General features: G+C 44.1%; 1 protein-coding gene across 2 annotated transcripts in view; it reads right to left on the bottom strand.

The window, feature by feature from the left end:
- The window catches only part of PARVB (parvin beta), a 132,203-nt gene that overhangs the window by 72,868 nt on the left and 45,031 nt on the right, over nucleotides 1-14,304 (bottom strand). For both annotated transcript variants that reach the window (XM_059726646.1, XM_006263622.4), the window contains exon 4: nucleotides 2,329-2,431. In XM_059726646.1, coding sequence (XP_059582629.1) covers nucleotides 2,329-2,431 — 103 coding nt within the window. The remainder of the gene's footprint in view (nucleotides 1-2,328; nucleotides 2,432-14,304) is intronic.

The following is a 14,304-nucleotide window of genomic DNA, read 5'->3' as shown; positions in this document are numbered from 1 at the left end:
GAAGAAACAATGTGGTATCCCTTCCAGTATATCTCCTATATTCATAATAATTTCAAGCTGACTCCTAGGTGTCTAGTTACTCCTTAAAACTTAATGTTTTTCCTGGTTGTTAATCATTTCTTGAGATGTTCCAAACCAGATAACCCCTTGTCACTGGAAAAGGTAATTCATTTAAATTTAAACTGTTTATATAACAGGATTTTCCCTGTCAATTATGGCTTGGGACCCTCTTGATTTACACAATTAAAAGACTGCTTTGAAGAGGCTAGACTAAGGGTATAAGAAAGCTGTAAAGCAGCAAACTGTGTGCTTCGAGAGAAATCTCTCTGACACCATCCGCTGTTGTTCTCAAGAAGCTGGGAAAAACAGATTGTCTCCCTTCCACAATCGTGTTAAGAAATTTTGCTTGTCAACAAACCACCCGAATGTCTTGAAACGGTGAGATCCCAGCTCTCGCTCGCTCTCTCTTTGTCTTTCTCCCTCTTCCTCTCTCTCTCTTTTTTCTTTTTCTCTCTAGGCATAGCTTTCTGAACCTAAATTGTATTAGTTAAGCTTGAGCTAGGTTTCCCCAAATAGTCAATTAAACCAGGGTAATATTGTAATTGTTTTGTTTTCCCTTGCATGTCTATTATTACTAGTACCATTATACATTTCATATACTTAGCAATAAATAATTTTTATAGTCAAACTGGTGGTAACTGGGCATATTTTTCCTTCTCTACTTCTCCTTCCCCACTTGCTCTAAAGCAACGTTTCTTTTACCTAAGCCAAAGATCCCTGTGAAGCCCAAAAATACTGTGGGGTCCGCTCATCAAGAGGCTACCACTACTAAGACAGTTAGGGCAAAAGATTGGGGGGTGCTGAGTTTGAGACACATAAGGGGATCAGCTAGTATAGGCTGATTGACCCAGTTTGGCTTAGACGTGTCCTAATGAACTGAATGCTGGCCCAAGAGGGTGTCAGCTGGACACCCAGCCTGATTCAGAGGTATTCTGTTCACCTCTGTGCTTGTGTCTGACTGCACTTTATTGTTACCTTAATGAACTGATTCCTGGCATATGAGGGTGTCAGCCTGTACAAGCTGATCAACCCGGCCAGGTCAGGCATGTCATGTTAATCTGTGTGTGTGTTGACTAATTTGGTGGCTGGAGGAGCCCAGCCCCACTAAAACTGAGTCCTCCAAGATAGCTCCATTGGGGGTGAGGACTTGCAGAAGGGAGAGATACAGCTCCATATAGAAACACAAGTAACACAAGCAGCACATTGACAGAATTACAAACACCCTAGAAACTTATCCCTAATAAATGAGCACACCCCAAAGTGATGGACAAATCTGGTAACGCCCTCCTCGTTGCAGTTAAAACAACCCCTGTTAAAGCTTTCCCATTTTATTAAGCTCTCTCAGGCTGTGTTCTGAGTTTTAATTGCACAATAAAGTCATTATTGTTAACCAATGCTTAAAAGCTTGCAATTGTTCATTAGAACACTGGAGGGGGCACTTTGTAAGTGGCATGTGAGGGTACACAGCAAGCAGCATCCATTAAGGCCAATGAAACTGGCATGACTGAACTCCTTGGCTCTATCTAGCTTGCTCCGAGAACAACCCATGGGGAGCCGTTTTCAATTAGCAAGTCCCAAGCACTAAGGAAACAGGCTTGCAACTCCCATTCACATCTCTAATGTTCTTCTGTAGTAGATCTGCCTAATCATTTGCCAGTTCAAGGTCTTTTCATGGCTTCAGAGATGCACCCCATGAATCACTGCACCATTTCCTGCAGTTCATCCTTTGAAGAACTCTGGAAGGATTCATGGGTGAAGTTATTGGTTGTCAATGGGAAAATGAAGGTAGAAGGGAGTTGCTGCAAATTACTCTACTGAGTAATTGCCACAAATAACTGAAGACATCCCTTTTCCTACCCTCTCTCTGAGCCCAAGGCTACGCAGCAAAGCCATCCTACTCAATACCACACATTTTCAAAAAAAGTTTAAAAAATAACAATACCAAACTGAAAAGACAAACCATTTGGAATTTACAAAACGGCCAAAAGACTTTCAAGAACTGGGCATGACCAACCTAAAGTAAGGCTCCCTAGCTTGGTTTAATTAACAAGTGTGAGGCCATGTCTCCTTTGCTTGTGTGCCTGAGCTGTCCTTAGAAGCTGGTTAGGTATCAGCAGAAAGTAGGCACTTAAAAGTATTTTTTAGCAAACTACATGCTCACATGATCAGAAAAACCAAACAAGAAACCAGCCCTTTGGGCAAGATGACTCTCAGCTTTCAGCTTAATTCTGGACAGTAGCAAAGCCCCTTGCTGTAGCATCAACTCACCCAAGAGCTTCTGCAGCACCTGTCCATCATAGAGGTCCTCTTCAAGTTGCTTGACAATGATTCGCTCTTCCACCAACACATCATTAATCCAGTCAATTAGAACCTGGGAGAAGAGAGGCAGAATGCAAACATCTATATACTGAAAAAAGTCACTTTTATCACAGATGGTGGCCAGAGGAAAGATGACAAACAGAGTCAATGGCATGAATAATCATATTGTATTTCGTTCTAAACAGTGGAGAGATCAAAAGGTGAAGAAATGACTCACCCAGATCAAACAGCAGCCAAGGGACTTGATGCCCCACTAAAATGTCTCTTATCTTTGAAACTCTAAAGCTAGCCAGGCTCTACAGTGACATGATTCATTGACATATATTATTCCATTTTGGGACTTGTGCGCCTCAAAACATGAACCTCTCTCTTATTTTAAATCTCTGAAACCTGTTATAACAGATCATTAGGCCAGCCAGCAGAGGGCAACAGTCACAAAGATCTGAGCATAGCTGCCACCACATTCAACAGAGAAGAGTAGTACACATGCATATGCCAAGTAGTACAGTATTTACTTGTTTGCTCATTGGCCAGAAAGGGATGGGTGTTTCCTAATGACAATAGGCACGCAATTCTACTAGAGGTCAAGTGGACTACAGCTGCTGGCACAGGATAGTCAGAGAAATGTGAAACTAAAGTTCCGTTAGAGCCAGCTTGGCTGACCAGGCAATTGACAATGCGTGCAATAGTTCCCACATGCATTTACCAGAACTATACAATCTTTCACTTGCTCACTGGAGTACAAAGGGCATGAAAAATCTTTAAAAAGGAACTATGCCAAGTTTGTCAGCTGCCAAACAACCACTTCCAAAATGTTATGGACAAAGCAGTGCTGGCTCTTTGTTTAACTGGTAACAGCATAGGGAAACCATATATCACCACTTGTTCCACTCCAGTTCAGTATTCAGAACATAATGTATAAAAGTGCTTTTGCATGAATGCTCTGCTGCTGCAACCCTGCTGGGTGCTAAGGGCAGCAGGACTAAGCTCACAAGTGTTCACAAAATGAATTACATCACCAAAAATGAGACCATAACTTAAAACCTTATTATTTGTATCTATTGCAAGAGATTTGTTGTCCAAATTTCTACTTTCTCCCTTCAATTATGAGGGCTAGAAATTTGTTTTTCCTTTATATGAGAGCTAAAATCCTTGTGTAATCCCATGACTCCAGGAGCTAAAGTCTTAGAAAAAAAAAATGAGACTACTGCTAAAATTCAATGTAATAAGATTTAACGAAAGTGGGGAAAAATTAGGCATTTTGGCAATTCTGATTTTACAGAGTACTGTACTTGACTAATGCATCCAAATTAGGGAGTTTCAGTTCCTGACCCACACCCCCAGGGAATTGAGAGTTTGTACAGTTTGTGCAAGGTCAATGAGGGAGGAGATAATTTACTACATGCCATTTGCTCTTGCAGTAAGTGTCTATGTGCATACTTTTATCCTGCAGTTCACTGAAAGAGAAAGCCTATTTTTCACTGCACGGTAAACTTGCAGATCTCACTGGATAATAGCATGTACACAGTAGGACTGTGGGAAGCTTCACTCCCTGATTCAATTTGGTGGAGATTTGGCCCAATTCAGTGGCTGAATCTCCAAATGCAAATTGAATCAGAGGACCCAACTGATTCGGAGAGATTTGGAAAGATTCAGACACAGAGACAGCTTTAAATGTTTTTTTCTACGCACCTCTAGGTAGCAGGGGCTTGTGAATGCTGCAATGCTGGGCCACATGGGGCATTCCACAGAAGCATGGGGGGCTCCCCACTGTATTCGGCAGCAGGCCCAGAAGCAGACCAGAAGCACTTCCGGTCCACTTTTGCGTACGCTGGGAAGCATGCTGGGGGCCCCCCCTCCTCCCGTGCCTCCTCTCCCCAGCTAAAGTCAAATACAAGTCTATAGAATTTAGGCTCCTACATCACTTAGCATACTTTGGGAGAAAAGAAAGAAAAAAGTTGTTTTACTGTATTGACTCCTTAAACTTTTTAGTGGAATTTAGCATTATGGCAAGACCTCATAAAGAAAAATGAAACAGTGACAGTGGCATCCATTTTATTTAGTTATTTATTTTGGAAACCTGGCATCTGAAAAGGAAAAAAAAAGCAAGAATTATACAACTTATTTTATATGCAACCCATAACTTCTCTCCTGCTAAAGAAAGTGAATTTATAATTTATATTTTAAAAGCCCTCAAAAATGAAAAGAGCTGCAATTTTCGGGGGGGGGGGGAAGAACATGAACAGCACCATCTCTTGATTTCCTGATTGCAAATGCTGATGCTTCAGTGAGGAAGCCTGGAAAACTGCTCTGTGTTGGATGCTTTTAACTCTTGCACAAGATACAAAACAAGTCATGGTTTTTAATTTAAATGTACAACAAATACAGATATTTATTCCCATTATTCTCCATATGGACTCCCTACTTTTTCCATGTCTTTCATTTATCCAGCAGCAAGAGCAAGGCTTCCCAATTACTTTAGCTTTAGTAATAAATATTTAAACAACCTGTTAGGTTGTTAGCAGGGAGGCTGGGGTTTAAGCAGTTGTAGTTATACCTATTTAAACAACCTGTTAGGTCCATGGCAGAGAGGATGGGTGTAAGTGGTTATAAAACTGTGGTCGGCAAAATTATTTATGTGCTTAAAATTACACATATGCTTAAATTGCCTTCCTGGATCACGGTCTTCTCAAAGGGTAACTCTTCTCTTCAGTCTTTTACAGCACAGGGGTCAAACTCACTTTGTGCCCTAGGCTGCGGGTCAGATCCAGCTTAGGAAGCTGTGGCAGCAGCAGTGTCTTCACCTGTGACCTGGAGCAGATGGTGGCAGAGTCTCCAGCTCAGACCTGGGCTTGCTACACGTTCTGTGCCAGAGCCTGAGTTGCTGTTGCCACATGCCCCATGCCAGCTCCAGTCCCAGCCGCTCCTGTATACCCCATGCTGGTATGCTGGTGGCCAAGAAGCTGGGTCCATGGCAGGGAGGATAGGCAAAATGGCCAGAGAGCTACCTAGGCTACATCAGCCCTTGCTCACCCTCCTGCTGCCTATTACCATATCCACTGGGACCTGAAAGCCCTGGATTCTACAGCAGGCCATTTACCCTGCCCATACTGGCAGTCCAGCTGGCTGGATAGAGCAGTTCTGTAGTCCAGATTCAATTTGTGTAGCGATAAGGGTTAGACTTTGGAGACAGCCCCTTACAAGGGAATGTCTTATCAGGTGAGGAATTTAAACATAATCCCTGGGGAGTAAGGGGAAATCAAGATGGAGGCAGCCACATGGTCTGTGCTGGAGGAACCATGTGCTGTGTTATCATTAAAGGTCTGTTCTCTTCCTTTTTTATAGTTGTCATTATTCACTGCAGGACCTAAATCATTACATGGTGTCAGCAGTGGTGAATGGGGAAGATTGGATGAATCTGCAGCGTTATCAATAGCAGAAAGCTATCAATAGCAGAAAGCTTCCAGGCCCTGGTAATCCAGGGCCTGGAAGCTGCACTCAGCAAGGAACAAAGGCCTCTATGAGTACAGTACCTCTTCTGCAAGGCAGAATTGTAACCTCCCTCAGAGACGCACTTAAACATGGATGCATTACAAGCATTTAAACATGGATGCATTACAAGCCCCTTCTTGCCTTTCATTGTCAGACAATATAGCTGAGAATTGGAGAAAATTTAGACAAAGGTTTGAGTTGTATTTAGCTGCTATAGAAGCAGAAGAGAAAATGGATAAAGCTAAATCATCCATTTTCCTGCATGTTATAGGGGAAGAAGCGCTTGAGGTGTACAACAACTTCACATTTGCACCAGGCCAAAACATGCAGTTAAATGAGATACTGAATAAATTTGAAGAATATTGTGTGCCAGAATGCAACGAGACTTTTGAAAGACATAAATTTTTTACATGCATGCAAAAACCATATGAAAATATAGAGCACTATATCACAGAGCTAAAAAGGCTCCACAACACCTGTGTTTTTGGGGAAGTAACAGATTCTCTGATCAGGGATAGAATCATTTGTGGCATTATAGACAATGTATTAAGAGAGAAGCTGCTATGGGAAGGAGACCTATCCCTAGAAAAAACTATACAGATTTGTAGAGCAGCTGAAACTGTGAAGGCTCAGGCCAAATAGCTGAATGTAGCTGAGGGCGTTATCCATGCAATACATAGTAAAGACAAACAGAAAAGGCCGCTTAAAATGGAAGCTGCCCCAGCTACCACAACTACTACTAAGGGGCAGATGAAGTGCAGGCAACCATGCAGCCGGCGTGGAATGCAGTATGGCTCCAAACAATGTGCTGCATTAGGAAAGCTCTGTTTTAATTGTGGTAAGAATAATCATTTTGCCAAATGTTGCAAAATGCAAGCCCATAAAGTCCAGGTGTACACAGTGGAAGATACTCCAGAAGGAGAGTATTATATACATACAGTAGAATCAAGCAGAGCTACTGAGAAGAACTGGATCCTGCCACTGGAAGTGCATGGGATAGTGATTCCATTCAAACTGGATACAGAGGTTCAAGTGAACATTTTACTGGAGCAAGATTATAAAAGGCTGAAAAGTAAACCAAAATTGAGGCCTACAAAAGTAACCATAACTGCCTATTCAGGAGTGAAGATACCGGTCAAGGGAAAGTGCCTAGCTTGCATCAAACATAAAAATGTGGTGTACAATCCTGCATTCATTGTAGTACCTAAGGAGGTGACACCTATTTTGGGCCTAGCAGCTTGTGAAAACCTCAATTTGATTAAACGGGTGCTTGCATTACACTCTGGCTCAGGTTTCGAGGACCTTATTTTGGAATATCAAGATTTGTTTCAAGGCCTTGGTTGCTTACCAGGGGAACATACAATTCAGATAAATGAGCAGGTCCCCCCAGTTATACATCGTTGCAGAAAGGTGCCTTTTGCCTTCCGTGATAAACTAAAGGCAGAGCTAAAAAGGATGGAGGAAGCCCAGGTAATACAGAAAATTGAGGAGCCAACAGGACAGATGTGGATATGCTTGGATCCAAGGGATCTCAATAAGGCCATAAAGAGAAAACATTTTAAGTTGCCCACCGGAGAAGAGATTATGGTTCAGTTTGTGAATGCGCAGTTCTTCAGTAAATCAGATGCGTCTTCGGGACTCTGGCAGCTGAATTTAACAGAATAAAGTTCCGAATTATGCGCATTCAATACTCCATTCGGAAGGTATCGGTTTCTGCATTTACCTTTTGGTATAGCTTCAGCTCCATAAGTGTATCACAAAACTATACATATAATTTACGAGCATATTCCACGTATAGACACCTCTACGGATGATATCTGTAGCTCCACCAAGGAAGAGCATGATCGTAGGCTTCAAGAGGTGTTGGAGGCAACTAGGGCTGCACATTTGAAACTCAATAGACAGAAATGTGTTTTTGGAGCTACAGAATTGACATTTGTGGGAGACGTTATTTCTAGAGAAGAGGTGAAACTGGACAAGAAAAAAAATTCAGGCTATTGAAATGATTCCACACCCCCAATCAAAAGAAGCCTTGCAATGCTTTTTGGGAATGGTAAATTATCTTGGAAGGTTCATACCAAACCTGTCTACAACAGCAGCACTTCTGAGGATGCTTCTTGAGAAGCAAAATGAATGGTGCTAGAATCCAGAACAGGAGGAAGCATGGAAGGTGCTGAAGTAACAATTAATACAAGAACCTGTATTAAAATTATATACCCTGGGAAACCAATACAGATATCAACAGATGCTTCGCAGATGAGATTAGGTGCTGTGCTACTGCAGAATTTTGACAACTGATGGCAACCTGTTGCGTATGCATCTAAATCACTAACTGAGGCAGAAAGCAGGTATGCACAGATTGAAAAAGAGTTGTTAGGAATTTTGTTTTCATGCCAGAAATTCAATCAATATATTTATGGGCAGAAAGTGAATGTAGAAACAGACCATAAGCCCTTGATAGCACTGTTTTGCAAGCCTTTGAATAACTGCACCTGAAGGATTCAGTATGGCCTTGCAGGGCGATCCCTTCAGATGGTGAAAAACCTAATGAAAAAAGCATTGGACAGCAGAGGGGATTTATATAAAGCACTACTGGCTTATTATAGCACACCTGTGGACAATGGCTGGTCTCCAGCACAGTTGTTAATGGGCCAGTGGATATGGTCGAATCTGCCCATTACTAATACCTTATTGGAAAGTACTAACACAGTAGCTTAAGGAGAATGAAAGAAGATCAGAAGATGAAACAGAAATACTACTTTGATACAAGAACTCATGAGGTTTCACTACTAAAGCCAGGTGATAGAGTTTGTCTAGGGAATTACTTGTTGAGAACATGGGACCAGCAGGGTATGGTGAAACAGCTAGTGCACCCACAGTCCTATCTAGTTCAGACAGATCAACGGGGCATGCTCCGATGTAATCACCGAGACCTACTTGTGCTTTCACTTAGCTCTTGGACATCGGGAGGAGATACAGACTTGGATCAGCCTCAGTTAACGGTTCCTAGTTCCTCCTCCTCCTCAAAAGGTGAAGACACTAATGATGCAACAGAGAGCCCCCAAGCCTCCAATGAAAAGCCGATACTCCGGAGATCCAGGAGACAGGTGAAACGGCCTGTGCATGTTCATATGGCAAAAGGCCTGACTTCTGTCAGACTCACAGCCATGCACAATGACACCAAATTGCATAAAACTTTCCAGTGGCACTTTAACTCTTGACACATTCATTTATTAAACTGTTTTAAGGGAAACACTTATGTCTGATTAAATGAGCCATGTTTGTATTCCTAGCTATAGGATGAAAAAATGAAATCTGCCACCAAGTAAACAACTGAAATAATATGATACAAGCAGCCTAGTAAGAAAAAATTAGTCCACATAGCTGATTTGAATTTTTTTCAGGCAGGATCTTCTCCCCACCCCCATTATACTTCACCAGCCCCTGCACATGTTTCGTCATAGTCTTCCTGCTCCAACAACACTGAAGCATGTTCAGAGCAAATTTGCAAAGATCAATGACAAAGATCCAGAGATCACTGCTGCAAATAAAGAACAACATTTTTTTAAAAGTTCAGAGCTTGAAAAATTCAAATAATTTTGTTTCAAGCCACTATGATGAAGACAAGCTATACATTTAATCTTGAAAGAGTAAAAATAAATTAAAGATGTTTGCTAAAATAAGCAATTGATCACAACAGTACTGCTGATCTGTCTCAAATTTAAGATTGGGTTCAAGAGCCATTTTTTCTCCTGGCCTGACTATAGAGAAGGGACGGGCAATTATTTTAAGCGGAGAGCCACTTACCAAGTTTTGGCAAGCTGTCGAGGGCTGCATGGGTAGCCCCTCCCTTTGAGCAGCACAGAGGTGGCGGTGAAGCAGCTACACTGCAGCCTAGCATGACGCGAGCTCCGGGTGGGCAACCACAGCAAACAGTGCCCGGTGGCAGAGTGGGGGGACTGCTTTCCTCCATGCTGAGCAGCAGTTTTTGCCCACCTGCTGCTGCCGCAGCAAAACCTGAATGGGCAAGCCCGGAGCCAGTACAGGAACTAGGCTAGCAGCAGTGGCAGGGAACAAATTGTTGCTCAGTGTGGGGAAAAAAGTGGCCGCTCCCCCCCTCCCCATGGCCAGTGCCCTGTGCTGCAGCCCCTCAGAGCCCACGCGAGGCTGCATCTGCCTGCTCTCCATTGACACCGCTGCCCCACGGGGCATGAGTGACAGGGCGGAGAAGCAGGACAGCCCCGCACGAGCCACAGGGAATGGGGGGGGGGGGGGGGGCGTGCTTTTCCCCCACACAAAGCACCAGCTCATTCCTCGTGGGTGAACATGGGCCGCATAGGGTCAGGGCTGCACAGGTCAGGGGCAGGGGCACAGGGAGTGAGCATGTGTGGGAGCCAGCGGCAGCCGGGCAGGAGTGTGGGGCCCGTATCAGTGTCCCGGAGCCAGCACCAGTAGGGCCCAGAGCAGGGCAGCGGGAGCAGGGGGTCCCGGCCAGCAGGGGCTCTGTGGAGCCAGGCCGCTTCCCCTCTCCCTGCTGGTGCAGCCCAGCCCGGCTCCACAGACCCCTGCCAGCCCATGACCCACATTGGGGCCCCGCTGGCGCTGGCCCCAGGACATTGGTGCAGGCCCCACGCTCCCCCTCCCCCTGCCTTCCTGCCCACCTGCTCCCGGCTGCGTGGCCAGACCATGGGGCTCAAAAGGACCTGGCCTGGCCCCGAGGACTGGGGCGATTCCTGTGGTCCTCCCCTGCCTCCCTCCCACCTGTGACAGGGGTCCATCCCCAAGCCTGTCTAACATTGCTCCAACCCTCTGTTTCTGGGCAACCCACCCACCTTTCTTACCTGTCATGCCTTAATAAAACAATAATTATGACGTTACTCAGGCAGGAGACTACCCATTTACTACCCCGACACTACAGTTGCTATCCACCACTCCAAACTTCCCTTACATGGTGCTCCACGCTTCACAGATGCTATATAGATGATGACCTGCACCCTGTGGTGCTGGGGTCTGGTCACCCCCCTGTCACTGCACCCCCTGGCACTGGGGTCTGTTCACCCCCCTGTCACGACGCCCCCTATTGCTGGGGTATGCGCACTCCATGTCATGGCACCCCCTGGAGCTGGGGTCTGTGCACCCCATCACAGCACCTTCCAGCGCTGGGGCTCTGTTCGCCCCCTGGCACTGCACCCTCTGGTGCTCGGGCTCTGCACAATAGTGTACCCCAATGAGGCCTCCTCCTCCCCAGTAGCCTCAGGCCAGTCCACTGGATGAAACAACATATACATGAGCCCCTGGGCTATAACATAATACGAGTCCTACAAGCCTCACTCTGGCTCTTTAAAACCTCAAACTGCTCCTCGAGTATTGAGTACATCCCAGCTCTGGGTACCTTGTAGACTCCTGAAGCCTCATGAGCCATATAACCAGTCTGGCCAGCAGCCACAGCATTCCTGGGCAATTCTGCCACGCAGGAGCTCCCTTCCCCTGGGAGCTCACTAGAGACCTCCCCTGCCACCCTTGGCCCTGGGGTTTATATGTGCCCAGAGCTCTATCTCCTTCCTGTCAGCTGACCAGCCTGGGCAGTTGGGCTTTCAACCTCTACCCTCCCAGTACTTAGTGTTCCTAAAGACTCTGGTCTTAAAGGGGCAGCCCTGCCTCCTAGTAACAGGGCTAGGGTTCCCAGTTACACTCCCAGTTCTTACCTGAATTTCCCACGCCAGCACAGCCACAAACAGCCCCACAGTCCCAGGTGGTGGGGCTGGGCGGGCCCTGCTGTTACAGGAGCCTGCCAGGGCTTCTCCTGGGTCCTACTGCCCCTGGTTCCCATCATCTTTGACAGGAGCCAGGGGCAGATAAATATTAATTTTCAAAATGTTTAGGGGCACCGTGGGCCAGATAGAATGGCCTGGTGGGCTGGATTCAGCCTGCAGGCCATATTTTGCCCACCCCTGCTATAGAGAATAGAGGGATCTGGGCAATATCACAGATCCCTCTCACAGCATTCATGCCTGGCCACCCATCCTTTCTAGTTGGAGAAGGGAGCCCAGACTTGGGTGTAGCCAGGTTACGCCACTTTCTGTAAAGTACTAAGAGTTATACTTTGGAGTTGCACATCTGTCAGTGCCCAAAGGTTCCTTCCATTAGGGAAAAAATGTTTTTTTTCAAAAATACTGTGCAATATTTTTAGTTATCAAATCTGAATCTGATATTTGACAGCAATAAAATATGTTGAAAGATACTGGCTGCAAACAGCCAAAAGGCTGAAACAGTGGCTGATTTTACAAGCTTTCCATCAATGTGAGTGTAGGAACATCTTGGAGCCCTTTACATGAGATTTAAGGGGACATTTTCATAACACCTAATTGACTTAGGAGGGGAGATGCTGCAGACATTCAGTGATGTTTGGGCTCTCAAATGCCAAGAAATTTGTATTTAAACTAGAACCAAAAAAGGCCTATTTCATTGTTTGGATACAACCCACAAGTAAAACCAAAATCAGGAGGATTCAAATCTGTACTGGTCTCAACCTCACAATATTAGAAACCATTCCACAGAGCTGAGAGACCTCCCAAATTATTTAAACAGATGTCTTTCAACTGTCTTTCAGACTGGAAACCCAATTCTAATCAGGGAACAACAACATATAGTAACTCAGGTTTGAATTTCAAATGTCCAGGTTATATTTTGTGTGAATAAACCACTGGCTGATAATTATTCAGCAAATAATTTTGACCAAATTAGTTTGATAAGGGTTCACATATTCAGACAGCAAAAAAGGTGGAATTGGATAAGCTACTATTTACAAGAATGACTGGCTCAGCTCTAGTGTTCCGATTTAAGCTTCCAGCTTTGATCCATCTAGTAAATTTCACAGAGCTCCAATTAGAACCATTTATTGTACCATGACCTGAACTGTAATTAGCTGCATACAGTTCCAAATCAAATGGAAAATGAGGGCTAATGGCCATTGATGGGACTAATTTGAACACTGTTCTTCCTTGCAGTTTAATGTCCTGCTGATCCTTTGTGCCAAACCATTTTTAAAATATATAATAAACAAAACTTTTTAAAGAGCCCTTTCTAATAATTTTCACACACACAAAAGCACAGCAGCTATCCTAGTACTCTTAGAGAATACATTTGGTATGAAAAATTCCCTATGTTTATTTTAGGCAGGGGGAAGAAGTTATTTTTCCCTTTCTTTCTTTTTACATCACAAGAGCATTTTACCATCCATCTCCCCCAGAGCTATGACAGTTATGTTTTAATCACTTCCAAATGCAAACAAAAGCCTGCAATGCCTAATCCAGTCTTGTTCTGAAACTTAGGGAAATAGGCAAAGAGAGATTAAAGCAACCATTTTTATGGAGACAAAGAAAAGATATTAAGCATCTTTTCTGAGGTGCTTTCCTGCCCCCAAACTCTGTTTTTTACACTATTACCATGGGGCAAAAGGCGGGTACACTGCTAACTACCTCTCTCAACTAACACAACTAGGAGACCACACAAGTGTGACAAGAGAGGGAACAAGTAGGGAGACTGAAAGTATCCTAGACATATCTACTTTTCTGGCAGACAAGAAAAAAAGAGAAAGAAGTAACATATTATACTAACATATATATGTATATCTAGATAGATAGATAGATAATACGGTGAATAAAAAAAAAACTCCACGCACTGAACTATAAATCTCACCTTGACCGTAAGCTATTCACTGGTGATTTTTTGTTCTAAGAACTGTGGGGCAAACACCAGCTTCCTTTTCTGTGTTTGTATAGCACCTAGCACAATTGGGCTCTGGTCCATGACTGGGGGTCCTGGGCAACTTAATAGCAAACAGCAATAAAAAGCTCAGTTAACCATCAAAATAACAGAACAAAAAGATGATTGCCTCATATTTTAATTTGGTTACTGAAGTACCTTCCCATGTAAGGGATTTAATTCCTTAGCAGCCTCTTAGTTTCACACCAAGGTAGTGCTCAAAATCTTGTCCTGCTATGCTGCTGTACAAATGCCCACCATCAGTTACATCTGTGTGTAACTAATGAATGTTTAAAAATAAATACAGTTTTCATCTCTCTCTCTTTCTGATAGGACAGCCCATGGTTCCTATACTCTTTGGCTAGGGACAGACATTACACATTAACTGGTTTAAGTGATCAGAAAGTGGTTTAAACCTGTAACAGAACAGATGTTCAGTGCACAGAAACAAGTCTAAAAATGGCTGAAACCAGTTTGAGATAAACCTGGTTGAATGTAGTATCAGACATAACTGATTTGGCTCAAACCAGTTTATGCAAAGTCTGTCCCAGACCCCTTCCTGGTTTAACTTAAACCAGAGTCCTCCAGCATCCCAGATGCTTTGCAGCCCTAGGCGGGGCTCCCAGCTCCAGCTAGGAGAGCTGGCCCCATCCCTCTGCTCCCTGACTG

The sequence above is a fragment of the Alligator mississippiensis genome, chromosome 4 (assembly GCF_030867095.1).
Source record: "Alligator mississippiensis isolate rAllMis1 chromosome 4, rAllMis1, whole genome shotgun sequence".
Lineage (NCBI taxonomy): Eukaryota > Metazoa > Chordata > Crocodylia > Alligatoridae > Alligator > Alligator mississippiensis.
This window is presented reverse-complemented; position numbering and strand designations above follow the sequence as displayed.